The 14,319-nt window shown below is 40.5% G+C and overlaps 1 protein-coding gene across 2 annotated transcripts in view; it reads left to right on the top strand.

Annotated features, from left to right (window-relative positions):
- The window catches only part of SLC25A16 (solute carrier family 25 member 16), a 44,588-nt gene that overhangs the window by 25,312 nt on the left and 4,957 nt on the right, over positions 1–14,319 (top strand). For both annotated transcript variants that reach the window (XM_067465680.1, XM_060768898.2), the window contains exons 5-8: positions 3,163–3,284; positions 4,588–4,654; positions 7,931–8,093; positions 11,287–11,355. In XM_067465680.1, the coding sequence (XP_067321781.1) occupies positions 3,163–3,284; positions 4,588–4,654; positions 7,931–8,093; positions 11,287–11,355 (421 nt within the window). The remainder of the gene's footprint in view (positions 1–3,162; positions 3,285–4,587; positions 4,655–7,930; positions 8,094–11,286; positions 11,356–14,319) is intronic.

The raw sequence follows: 14,319 nt of genomic DNA, 5'->3' as shown, positions 1-14,319 counted from the left end.
ATACATCTGCAAGGCCACTCACTTGGCAACCTTGTGGTATATAAGGAGGGAGGTCAATCAGAAGTAGGAACCTATTCTTACCAGTGACCACCTCCATGTCTCTGAGAAGCCTTCTATTGTTATTTTGTTGTTGTTGTGTACCTTAAAGTCATTTCTGAGACAACTCTCCCACAGGGATTTCTTGGCAAAATTTGTCAAAAGGGAGTTTGTCTTGCCTTCCTCTGAGGCTGAGAGAGTGTAACGCCCAAAATCACCCAGTTTAAATTACGGAGGAAAGATTCTAACTCTGATCTCCATCCACTTCTCAAACCACTTTACCACATTGCTTCTCTTTTGATGTACTTACTGCTCTTTGTCATATATGGGGAAGGCATTGTTGCATATTGCAAGAAGAAAAACAGGTCATTTTGAGTAGTGGACTTAGGCTATTTGGTTTCATTTGTTCTATCTTACAATATGAGAAAATAGCTCACCATGGAGCTCCCAGTGGCGCAATAGGTTAAACCTCTGTGCCGGCAGGACTGAAGACCGACAGGTCAAAGGTTAGAATCTGGATGAGCTCCCTCTATCAGCTCCAGCTCCTTATGCAGAGACATGAGAGAAACCGCCCACAAGGATGGTAAAAAGATCAAAACATCTGGGCGTCCCCTGGGCAATGTTCTCTTGCAGACGGCCAATTCTCTCACACCGGAAGCGACTTGCAGTTTCTCTAGTCACTCCTGACACACACACACACACAAAAGGAAAAGCAAAAAAAAAAAAAAAAAAAGCTCACCGTGTCATTCCAGACTTGTTAAGCACTATGAATGGGAGTGTGAACGATTCTAAGGTGCATTTTGAATACTTCCATCCTTCTGGAGTGAAAACTTTGGTTAGACCGTCCCGTTCTTTTCTATACATGACACAAAAAGCCAATACACAAAATTCCATGAGGAACTACAGATTTACAGCCATTATGTGTAAACACAGGAAAAGAGACAAATAAGAGGACAAAAATACACAAGAGGATGAAATCAAAGAGAAATGGAAGTAGAGTTTACTGCGAAAACAAAACAGAAGCAAACCAACCTGAATAATAATTTACCACGTCTTTCCTGAAAGCAGTGGTAGGAACATATACAAATGGAGACATGATATTTTAGAGAACAGCCTTCACATCTCTACTGTGGTTGGGACACAGTATGTAATATGAAAGGAAAAAATGAAAGCAGGTTGAAACTTGCAAGCAACATTCTGAGTATGTATTGTCGAAGGCTTTCATGGCTGGAATCACTAGGTTCTTGTGGGTTTTTTCGGGCTATAGAGCCATGTTCTAGAGGCATTTCTCCTGACGTTTCGCCTGCATCTATGGCAAGCATCCTCAGAGGTTGTGAGGTCTGTTGGAAGTAGGAAAAATGGGTTTATATACCTGAGTATGATCAGGAGATATTTTTTAAGAAGGCTTATGTGTCCATTTAATTTGAATAGTAAAAGCATTGACAGATGTTGGGCAAAGCTTGCCTCCTACTTGTAAGATCCTCCTAGCACGCACACACATTACTGGGCTTGAGAGGGAGTATAAGGGAAATGCTGACAAATCTATTGTGATGCGTCTTTCCGAGACGTGGAGACGCTCAACTTTATATTTCCTGAGTCTTGTGTAATTCAAATCTCTGTGGTAAGCACTTCAATGGTGAGTAATTGTCTGACAGCTTCCTCTAAGGAAAAAAACAAATAGGCTGAAGCAGAGGCGAAAAACATGATTTTAACTGTTTCAAAACAAGTGCTCTTCCTCATCCATTCCCCCATGAAGGCATTTTAAGAACAAAGAGATTAAAGCTTGTCAAATAGCAAAAGAACCAAAAATACCTCTTCCACATCATTGTGCTAGTTTTCTTCCTGGAAAAAGATGACACAGAAAATATGAGAACCACACACTTTAAAAAAAGTTATCTCCTTGATTTCAAGAAAGCAGATTTCATTTTGCAATAGTGCGGGGGTTCTCAACCTTCTTCATGCTGCGACCCCTTAATATAATTCCTAATGTTGTTGTGACCCCCAACCATAAAATTATTTTCCTTCCTACTTCATAACTGTCATTTTGCTACTGTTATCAATCGTAATGTATATATCTGATATGCAGGATGTATTTTCATTCACTTGACCAAATTTGGCACAATTATTATTATTATTATTATTATTATTATTATTATTTCGGGAATTTCTACCCCGCCCTTCTCAACCGCCTAGGGGGGACTCAGGGCGGCTTACAACTGGCACAATTCGATGCCCAACAATTCAACAGATAAAATGCATAACAACTATAATCACAAGTTAAAACATTCAATTAATACAATAACAACTAAAAGCCAATCTAGTGGCCAACGTTCACCGAGTTCTAAAATCCGTAAGTCCATTCAGCATCACCCATACCCGATACGCCCAAATTTGAATACTGGTGGGGTTGGGGGGAGTTGTGTTTGCTGGGATTTATAGTTCACCTGCAATCAAAGAGCATTCTGAACTCCACCAATGATGGAATTGAACCAAACTTGGCACACAGAACTCCCATGACCAACAGAAAGTACTGGAAGGTTTTGGTGGGCATTGACCCTGAGTTTGGGAGTTGTAGTACACCTACATCCAGAGAGCACTGTGGACTCAAACTATGATGGATCTGGACCAAACTTGGCACAAATACTCAATATGCCCAAATGTGAACACTAGTGGAGTTTGGGGAAAATAGACCTTGACATTTTGGGAGTTGTAGTTGCCGGGATGTATAGTTCACCTGCAATCAAAGAGCATTCTGAACCCCACCAACAACAGAATTGGGCAAAACTTCCCACATAGAACCCCCATGACCAACAGAAAATAGTGTGTTTTCTGGTGGTCTTTAGTGACCCCTCTAACACTCCCTCGTGACCCCTACAGGGGTCCCGACCCCCAGGTTGAGAACCACTGCAATAGTGTATCTATCTATGAATCAACTAATCCTGTCAGGTTCTGTATAAGAATAGCTATGTCAGTAGTCCCCCTGAATTCAGTATATCATTTCCATAACAGATCTTTACCCAAACATTAAAATGTTAGGGTAAATGCAAACATTAAAAAGCAAATCCTTTGAATGCAAATATCAGATTGATTGTACAAAACTGACTTTTAAAAATTTTCTTGTGGAAGGTATAACTGCAGTAATTTGTACATACCCTCTGGACATGGTGAGAGCACGTTTGGCATTCCAAGTAAAAGGAGATGACAAGTACACTGGAATTATTCATGCATTCAAGACCATTTACACAAAGGTAATTGTTTTCTATTTAGTACTTTGAGTCATCTGTTTGTCTATGTATTTTGAGATGATATTTCATAGGTTTTGGTGAAAGGTAGTTTAAATTTTATGGCAGGAGAAGCTGGTCTAGTTTTTAAAGCCAAGCAGATCAAGAAATTTTAAAAGATCTTGAAACATCTCTTATTTTCTGTAAGATTCTTCCATTCTGGTTTTCCATCTGTAATGTCAGGGAACTGGAAGAGCTATATGGCAAGGGGTTAGACTGGATGGTCCTTGTGATCTCTTATAAATCTATGATTCTATAGATCTGTAGCAAGAACAGAAGGCTAATACAGTCAGGATAAATTTAAATAATTCATATACATTTAAACAGAGAAAGCTTATCCCTTTCTTTGTCAAAGTTATCCTCTGAACGTCAGTGCAAATATCCTTTTCTTTTGTTTCTGACATAGTTTCCTATGATGGTAATGTTTTGCAAAAATGATTAGCACAGTTAGAATGTAAAAATCATAGAATCAAAGAGTTGGAAGAGACCTCATGGGCCATCCAGTCCAACCCCCTGCCAAGAAGCAGGAATATTGCATTCAAATCACCCCTGACAGATGGCCATCCAGCCTCTGTTTAAAAGCTTCCAAAGAAGGAGCCTCCACCACACTCCGGGGCAGAGAGTTCCACTGCTGAACGGCTCTCACAGTCAGGAAGTTCTTCCTCATGTTCAGATGGAATCTCCTCTCTTGTAGTTTGAAGCCATTGTTCCGCGTCCTAGTCTCCAGGGAAGCAGAAAACAAGGTTGCTCCCTCCTCCCTGTGGCTTCCTCTCACATATTTATACATGGCTATCATATCTCCTCTCAGCCTTCTCTTCTTCAGGCTAAACATGCCCAGCTCCTTAAGCCGCTCCTCATAGGGCTTGTTCTCCAGACCCTTGATCATTTCAGTCGCCCCCCTCTGGACACATTCCAGCTTGTCAATATCTCTCTTGAATTGTGGTGCCCAGAATTGGACACAATATTCCAGGTGTGGTCTAACCAAAGCAAATATACTGTCTGTTACAGCTGATATGGTTGTGAGATGATTGATTCAACTACTGGATGCTGCCCAGATATGTGATCATAAACAGATTAAACAAAGTTCATTTTACCTCCAAATTTTTGGATCAGATCTAGAATTGGCTGGTAAAGGGGTGTACCATATAGAATGTAAACAAAACTTTTTAATAATTATTTCAGTTGTCCCAAACATCACTGTAACATGTTGTACTCAAAGTCATTAAATATATATATTTTTATTCCTGTCATCACCGGCTTGCTTGAAAAGGAAGGTGGTATGCAAGGATTTTATCGAGGACTAACACCAACAATAGTAGGAATGGCTCCATATGCAGGTGAGTTGAATTTGATTCTTTCCCAGTCAGGATTTAGTTTAATATTTGTTTGCAGGATTCTTCAATTTGCTTCCCCTTATGAGAAAATATATATATACTTAATTGCATCTGGGGTTGCAAAGATAACAGCTTGTAATGCTGGGGAACTTCAAGATCTATACTAAAGCTGTCCTGTTGGAAGTGGACCACAACTTCATGGCTTCCATGTGTGTTTTAATTGTAATTTTGGGCATGTCCCTTGTAAGCCGCCCCGAGTCCCCTAAGGGAGATGGTTGGCGGGGTATAAAAATAAAATTATTATTATTATTATTATTATTATTATTATTATTATTCCATGACAACCAAATCATTTCTGGCCCTATTCATTCAGAGGAACTTTCTGTAGTTGTATTATCATGGAGTGGTCATTACCTGATCGGGTTTAGAACTTCTGCAGAACTGGGAAACCAATTAGGATTGTCTGTTCCAGGGGGGCTGGTTGATCTGGATGGATTTTTGATGGTTCTTGTGACGTTTCTGTCACCTCAGCAGATGATTCTGCAGAAGCTCAGGATTTAAAGCAGGTCTAACCAAACATGGATTAAAGCCTGTTTGAAAAACTGCTCCGTGAGAGTGGGAACAATAAATAAATTATTCTTTGTTGCCTCCCTTGTATTTACATGGAGCCTTCCAGTGGGGCTGTTTTGAGTAGTTAAAGGCTTATTACACAATTCACCTCAAAAAACTCAACAGCTTGCTGTGAAGAATTTGCACAGCACTTTACAAATAAAATGTCTACGACCTCCTCCTTCTTGGGTGCTGCGGTTAGCACAATTCCAGTGGATGTTACCTTGCTCGTGTTTGTCCATTGTTACTGGATGCTTGTCAGTTTGTCCAGGTTGAGGATGTAGACAAGGTCCTAGGAGAGGTGAGAGCCACTACATGTATACTAGACCTATGCCCTTCTTGGCTCATAAAACCACAATCAAAAGTATGGGTGGTGGGGATGCAAGAAAGGGCCTTCTCGGTGGCTGCCCTAATCTTTGGTACTCCCTTCCCAAGGAAACCAGAATGGCCCACTTCTTTCTCTTCTTCCCACCACCAGGGAAAGAAATTTTTATTCTGGCAGGCTTTTAAAACAGAAACGTTTAACAAATGGACTGAGGGTGCTGTGTTTTTTAGACTGAACTGTTTATTTGCTTTTTGTCTTTTAACTGTCTTTTGTATTTTTAAGTTTAGTTTTAAATCATTTTGATAATGTCATGAATTTAATCCCATTTCAGTTGTCACTTTTTGAATGCCTTTTGCATCATTTTTTAAAATGATAATTCACCTTGAGCCGTACTAAGGATGATAAAAATATTTTCTAGAATTGTTTGTTACGTTCCAGATTTTGACTTTATTTGAGTGCATCACAAGCCATAAAGGCTACTGTGGTTTGAAAGCTTAATGTCCATGTGACAAGAAAACAATAATTCTTCAGACAAAGAATAGAAATTCAATGACATTTTAAAAGGACTGATGACTGATGAGTCAAAACTATTATTACCCCGTACAAACCTGCCAGGGGTCTAAGATCTGCGTGACCGCATTTGTGTGTACGAACCCACGCGATCTCTTCAATCATCTGGAGAGGCCCTGCTCTCGCTCCCGCTCCCTTCGCAGGCGCGATTGGCGGGGACGAGGGAGAGGGCCTTCTCTGTGTTGGCCCTCTGACTCTGGAACTCACTCCCCAAGGATGTCAGACAAGCCCCAACATTGGCAGTCTTTAGGAAGAGCCTGAAAACGTGGCTGTTCCAGTATGCCTTCCTTGAATAAGGAAACAATGCTCTGCTCTGATTAATTCTCAGCAATTGTCCTCAGAAGCAGTTTACTACCCGTTGGGTTGGTCTCCCTACACTATCTTTTAAAACCCTCCTGCTTAGATACATCCTACTTCTGTTCATGCCCAGTGTTTATTTAAAAAAAAAATTTTATTACATCTGTCCCGGCCATAAGGTTTTAAATTATGTGTGTTATTGTTTATAAGTGAATTATATTAATTGTACTGTTTTATTTGTTTTTACTGATGTGTTGTTGGGCTTGGCCTCACGTAAGCTGCCTCGAGTCCCCTTGGGGGATGGTGGCAGGGTATAAATAAAGATTATTATTATTATTATTATTATTATTATTATTAAGATCGATAGGGGAAGGATTTCTCTGTGGCCACCATCATCATAGGCTTCCTTTGTCAGGATATGAGAGACATCTTGATTTATAGAAAGCTTGATTTAGCTAATCGGAGCCTTTTGAACATTAGTGGTCAAGATACAGCTAGTGGGATGATGGCAGCCCCCAGGATCCCCAATCTTTCCCCTCCCCCCCCCCCCCTTTTTGCAATAGTAGGACCTCTGAAGATAGTGGAGGGCATTTTCTCCATGTTTTGGTTCCTCCAGAGGTCAAAAATGTTTTCTTACACCAAAATGCCTTCTAGGGGGTAGGGAGCCATTTTCACTATATTTTGAATACCCTGTTACATCACAAAAAAAAAAAAGTGTTTGGAACAAGTTACTTCTACTCTCTGTTTTTTTATATTTTTTTAAAAAGCCTCTTCTGAGGCTAAATGTCTTATAAAGGTTCCAAAACATGGTGGAAATTCCTCTCCTGTTAGATGAAGTGTGGGAGTGAAAAAACAATTGATTTTTTTTGTGAGAGCCAGTGCAGTGGTCTTACTGTTGGACCAGTGTGCTCCACAGGCTTTCCACATTTGTTCAACCCTATGTTAGAGTTAAATACAACGAGCCGGTCTATTTTAACCTTGGTTTTTAATTTTTGTGGTGTGAAATTTTACCTTGGCATTTTAATGATGATATTTTAAATTATCTTTTAACTTAATCAAGTTTGAATGTATGTTAGTTCACTATTATGGAAGTCTTAGGATAGTGATTATTGTCTATTTGTGCAAGTTTCTGTTTTTGTTTTTAATGTTGATACGGTCAATGGACTAATCAATAAACTTTGCTAAATACAACTATTTGGAGTAAACACACTGAAAACAAAGGGAAACATTACTCACAACCAATTGAGAACCTACTAGTTTTATTGGACCTACTTGACTCAAAACTAATAGTGGATTTAGCTCTTCAGTGTCATTGTTTTTCCTCCTCAATAAGAGATAGCTTTATTTCTCTGTTATGAATATGTGTAAAGACATGCTTATCTTTTAACCGGATCGAGACTATAACATCTGTATAGCTATAGTGTTTGTGCAGTAGGTTGAGGTAATGTTTCTGTTAAAGTTAAATTTTTTCCTTTCAGGTTTCTCATTTTTTACGTTTGGTACCTTAAAGAGTGTGGGACTTGCCCAAGCGCCTGCCCTCCTCGGGAGGCCTTGCTTAGATAATCCCGATGTCTTAGTTTTGAAAACTCATGTAAATTTGCTGTGTGGTGGCATAGCTGGAGCAATAGCACAGACAATATCGTAAGTTGTTCTAGTATTTTACTGCAATAAATTAAAGCATTGTTAGGATAGTTTGTATCAGGAACTTAAACTTCAAAACATGAAATCGAACTTGGTCTTAATCTTAGACTTATGAGTTGTGAATGGAGACTCTGAGAACTAAGCGCATATGCCCAAGATACAGAGATCTATCTTAAAACAATTTAGTATCTATAATCAAAAGACTCCCACTGATAATCCTACATCAAAGTCAAAGAATAAAAAATATACCAGTAATCAAAACATTGAAAAGCTAGGTGTTAAGTATGTTATTTCTTTAAAAAGGATGTGTCTTACTTTAGACATGATGAAACAAAAGAAGCTATTGAGATTGCATTCATATAGCCTCATACTTAAGAAAAGTGATAGGATTGTTTTATACATTATCATTTTATGACATACAATAAATGTTTTATTGTAATTTTTATTAATCAATTCAGTTTGAATACATTATAATCAATTACCGTATATACTCGACTATAAGCTGAGTTCTTCAGCTTTTTTTCAGGCTGGAAAACCTCCCCTCGGCTTATATTCAGGTCAGGGAACGAGGGAGGAGGAGGGAAAGGGAAAGTCTTCAGCCTCGGCGGTGGCAGAAGACAAGGAAGCCCCTACGGCAGGCTTTTCTGCAGGCTTTCCCCTTCTTCCTTTTCCCATGCACGGCCGCGGTGGCGGGGGCAGCGGTGGGAGGAAGCAGAAAAGCCGTGCATGGAGCGAGAGGGGAGGGGAAAGTGCACGCTGCTCCCCTTCCTCTCTTGCCGCGCACGCACCTTCTTCGACGGCAGAGGCAGGAAAGATGCGCGAGGGAGAAGGGAAAGGTGCGCGCCTTTCTCTCCTCCCATGCCCTGTGCGCACCTTTACCGCTGCTGCCGAGGAAGGCGCACATGGGGCATGGGAGGAGAGAAAGGCGTGCACCTTTCCCTTCTCCCTCGCGCGCACCTTCTTTGGCGGTGGAGGCAGGAAAGATGCGCGAGAGAGGACGGAAAGGTGCACGCCTTTCTCTCCTCCCATGCCCCGTGTGCGCCTTCCTCAGCAGCAGCGGTAAAGGTGTGCACAGGGCATGGGAGGAGAGAAAGGCACGCACGTTTCCCTTCTCCCTCGCACATCTTTCCTGCCTCCGCCACCGAAGAAGGTGCACGTGCGGCAATAGAGGAAGGGAAGTGGTGTGCACTTTCCCCTCCCCTCTCGCCCCATGCACAGCTTTTCTGCTTCCTTCCACCACTGCCACCACGGCCGCGCATGGGACAAGGAAGGAGAGCAAGCCTGCGGAAAATCCTGCCGCAGGGGCTTCCTCCTCCTCTGCCACCGCTGAGGAAAGCTCGTGCTCCGCGAGGGGGGAGGAGGGAATGACAGAAAGATTGGGTTGCCATCTGTCAAATTGACCAGTAGCGGCTGCATTTCTCACCCTCGGCTTATACTCGAGTCAATAAGATTTCCCAGTTTTGTGGAAAAATTAGGTGCCTCGGCTTATATTCGGGTCGGCTTATACTCGAGTATATACAGTAATTGATTTTTATCTCTCTGTGTGAGTATACTGGTGTGATATTCTAGTTCATATACATCTTGCCTTTCTTCCAGTGGGCTCAATGAAGCATACATGTTTGTCCCTCTGTGCTCAAAACAAACTTGTGAGGTAGGCCAAGCTGAGAGTAGTTGGTCTGAGGACGTCAAGTCAACTTCACTGCCAAATGGAAATTTGAGCCTGGATATTTTCAGTACAGTTCTAGTTGCATAGATAACCATCAGGCACATACTGCTTTTACAGGTCTACATGTTGAATTTGAAATATTAGTAGATTCTTTAAAAAAAATCAAATGAGATGTCAGATAGCTACAAGGGAAGATAGGTATTTCAGTCTCATATAACTCGCTGCCCCACATTCCATTTTTTTCCCTGGTGCTTGGTTTTCATATGTAAATTAATTATGCGAGCAGGAGATTTTTACTGCTTGTTTTTGGCTCCTTTAAAATAGGGAACCTGTAGCTTTCTAAATGTTGATAACTAGTACACTCATCCTTCATCATTTGCCTCTGCAGACTGAGCTTACTGGAACTGCAGTCCAGTTCCATTTGAAGGAACATAGGTTTTTCAACCCTGTTTTTAAACATTTGGGTTGTAAAAATAGTGTTGAGACTTTAAAGATCTAGTCTCTACTGAGAAGTTTTTTTTAAACTGTCAGTGAATTCAAAGTATTTAAATGTTGACTGACTTGATTTTGTCCTTTACTTTAGCTAATACAACTCAGGTATTGAGCCTTTTATCTTTTGTTTTGTTTTTTCAACTACAGATTTTTACATGGTTGACTTACAACTCAATTCAGTGGGCCTACAGTAGTTTATAGTAACTTGATTCATAAATTTCTAAGTGTGGCCTTGGAAAGAGTCTTGTCTTGCAAGAATTCACAACAAAAACACACCTACAAGATGCTTATTGGTCTTTTATTTAAAAATCTTTGAAGATGAGACATCTACCATCCTTCAATGCAATTTAATCCACTGCCAGATAACTCCCACAGTAAAAAAAATACTAATGTTTAGTTGGGATATGCTTTCTTGTAATTTCAATCCATTGGTACATGTTCCTAGTCCCTGGAGCAGCAGAACATATTTATTTGTGGCATTGAATCTTTGCCGGAGTTTGTAAGCCACCTTGAGTTTGTAACTCCGCCTTTGCCGGAGTTTCTCACCCCTTGTGGGGTGAGAAAGGCGTGGTATAAATGAAGTAAATAAACAAATAAAATAAGTGTACTCCATTTAAGATTCAATGGATCTACTGTATTTGGAAATCACATGTGGGATTCAGGCCACTAAGTCTTATTGGGTATAATTTCTGGTTAATCTTCTCTATATTTGAGAAGACACATTTTTCTAAAAAACAAAAACAAGCATATATACTTGTGGCTGTTGTTGCTTTTCATATAAAATAATCCTATAGTAGTAAACCATCTTCTACATTGCAAAGATGTGGGCCTGAGACCTGGAATCCCTTTTTGGAAATCAAAACATTGGTTAGTTGAGCAGGGAAATACCCGATTCCTTGGAACAGTTTTGTTAGCCAGTGTAGGTCAGTTTCATATGCAACATATATTTGTTAGCTGATCTCTAATTCATGATATGAATGCTTACAGTGCTGTGTTTACAACTAAACACCAACTCACTTTCCTCCCTCTCCTTAGATATCCTCTTGATGTAACACGAAGGCGAATGCAGCTAGGAGCAATTCTTCCAGATTCAGAGAAGTGCCTGTAAGTTTAACCTCTCATATTAAATCACTCATTCTTAGGGCCCTTACACACAGCCCTATATCCCAGAATATCAAAGCAGAAAATCCCTCAATGTCTGCTTTGAACTGGATTATCTGAGTCCACACTGCCATATATTCCAATTCAATGCAGATTATGTGGGATTTTATTCAGCTTTGTGGAAGGGGTCTAGGTTGGACTGGATGGCTCTTGTGACTGGGTTTACACGTAACTGGGGTGTTGTATGTATGTATGTATTTATTACATATACTTCTATCCCACTCTTCTCCCCACAAGAGGGACTCAGGGTGGCCTTACATAAGCATCCAGTGATGCAACCCACATATAGGAGCCCCCGGTGGCGCAGTGGGTTAAACCCCTGTGCCGGCAGGACTGAAGACCGACAGGTCGCAGGTTCGAATCCAGGGAGAGGCGGATGAGCTCCCTCTATGAGCTCCAGCTCCTCATGCGGGGACATGAGAGAAGCCTCCCACAAGGATGATAAAAACATCAATTCATCCGGGCGTCCCCTGGGCAACGTCCTTGCAGACGGCCAATTCTCTCACATCAGAAGCGACTTGCAGTTTCTCAAGTCACGTCTGACACGACAACCCCCCCCCCCCCCACATATACCAATAAATCAATTTAAAACATTATCCAGTTTCCACAGTAAATTCATCAATAATAAATAAATTAGCGTGCCAATACACCAAGACCAAGCCAGGAGAATCGATATTGGGATGTCCAAAAGTTTTCCTTTCATATTGCTGTTCCTCTCTAGTCAAATGCCTGGTTCCAGAGCCAGGTCTTCTAAAGGACAGGAGGGAGGTGGCCAACCCAATGTCTTTAGGAAGGGAGTTCCACAGATGGGGTCCACTGCTAAAAAGGCCCTGTCTCTCGTCCCCACCAACCGCGTTTGCGAAGGTGGTGGGATCAAGAGCAGGGCTTCTCCTGATGATCTTAAGCTTCGTGATGGTTCATAGCAGGAGACACATTCGGACAGGTAATATCCTGTTTTTTTAGGCCAAGTTACTAGTGAGATTGATGAAGGGGATCAAAAGTATAAAAATGGAAAATTATAAAAAACTGGAAAGGAAATTTATTTTGAAATGGTATAGAATCCTAGCCTAACTTTCATATAGTGTGGGAGGGAGGAGTCCAATGTGTTGGTATTTTGGTTTAAACAAAGGATGGTATGCTCATATGTGGTGGGAATGTCCAAAGGGGGGGGGGGGGGGAATTGAAGAAAATTTAAAATGTTTAAAATACCACTTTAAGTGAACGTGGATCTCTGATGCTAATGGAAGTTTTAGGTAGCATCAAGGTTAAAGTAATAGAAAATAATTATTCAAAGCTATTATTTTAGCAGGACAGGCAGTGATAGCATGGAGTTGGAAAGATGGAACAAAAAGGACCATGGAAAACTGAAATAACTATCTTTATGATCAAGCACAATCTGATGTTATAGCATGTCTAATTCAGACTGGCTAGTTTATATGGAATGGATAAAAAGTGGTAAAGCCAATTTGAATATTATACAGAAATTAAGAGAAGTGTGCTCATGGATAAAAGATATAGAAGTATGTGGTGTGGGAAGTTTTTAATGATTGATAATTAATAAAAATATTTTAAAATAAATCAATATTCTGGCCTTCTCTGCACATACTATATATCTTTTGTCTGTGGTCTGTAAGAAAAAGAGATAACATGGGCCTAAATTAATTTCATAAAATCATAGAATCAAAGAATCAAAGAGCTGGAAGAGACCTCATGGGCCATACAGTCCAACCCCCTGCCAAGAAGCAGGAATATTGCATTCAAATCAACCCTGACGAATGGCCATCCAGCCTCTGCTTAAAAGCTTCCAAAGAAGGAGCCTCCACCACACTCCGGGGCAGAGAGTTCCACTGCTGAACGGCTCTCACAGTCAGGAAGTTCTTCCTAATGTTCAGATGGAATCTCCTTTCCTAATTTGTTCCTTAAATAGAGGGGATTCATTGAATCAACAAGAACTACACAAATTATACGAGTTCTATTGATTCAGTGGGTCCACTTTAGTTGGGACTAATAATTGGATTCAGGTAATAATAATAATAATAATAATAATTATTATTATTATTATTATTATTATTAGGAGCCCCCGGTGGTGCAGTGGGTTAAAGCCCTGTGCTGGCAGGACTGAAGACCGACAGGTCGCAGGTTTGAATCCGGGGAGAGGCGGATGAGCTCCCTCTATCAGCTCCAGCTCCCCATGCAGGGACACGAGAGAAGCCTCCCACAAGGATGACAAAAACATCAAAATCATCCGGGCGTCCCCTGGGCAACGTCCTTGCAGACGGCCAATTCTTTCACAACAGGATGCTCCTGACATGACAAAAAAATATTATTATTTATACCCCGCCACCATCTCCCCGATGGGGACTCGGAGCGGCTTACATGAGGCCAAGCCCGGACAACATATTACAGCAAAAATAAAACCAAACATAAACAAGCAACATCATCAAAATTTTATGAGAAAAAAATGAATACAGTAACAAAATAACATTACAATAAACACAATCGCCGTAACAGAACACACACATAGACAAAGTTTTGGGAACTCATGAACAGCTCTCTAGCATTTCCTGTGTATATGGTCCAGATATATATAACTTCTCATGTGCAAGTTCTTCCAGATGAGGTTGTTGTTATCATAAATTACTTTATCTCATTCATGGAAACATTATGAGAAGAGAAAGTTATTTTCAAGTTGTCATATCCCAGGTTTTGCCCATTATTGCATTCCTTATTTTCTGTTCCAAAAACCCAGTAAGGAATAAAAATGGAATAGCTGCATGCCTTTAGTGACGTTAAGGACCGATTGTTTCCTTTTAGAAAAAGATTTACAAGAAACTAAAATATTCTTCTGTATATCTTTCCTCTTTTTATAAAGTTATTAAAAAGCAAATGTTTAGACAAGATTGCATT

Source organism: Anolis sagrei, chromosome 3, assembly GCF_037176765.1.
Source record: "Anolis sagrei isolate rAnoSag1 chromosome 3, rAnoSag1.mat, whole genome shotgun sequence".
NCBI lineage: Eukaryota > Metazoa > Chordata > Lepidosauria > Squamata > Dactyloidae > Anolis > Anolis sagrei.
The sequence above is the reverse complement of the archived record's forward strand: the minus strand, read 5'-3'. Positions and strand labels throughout refer to the sequence as shown.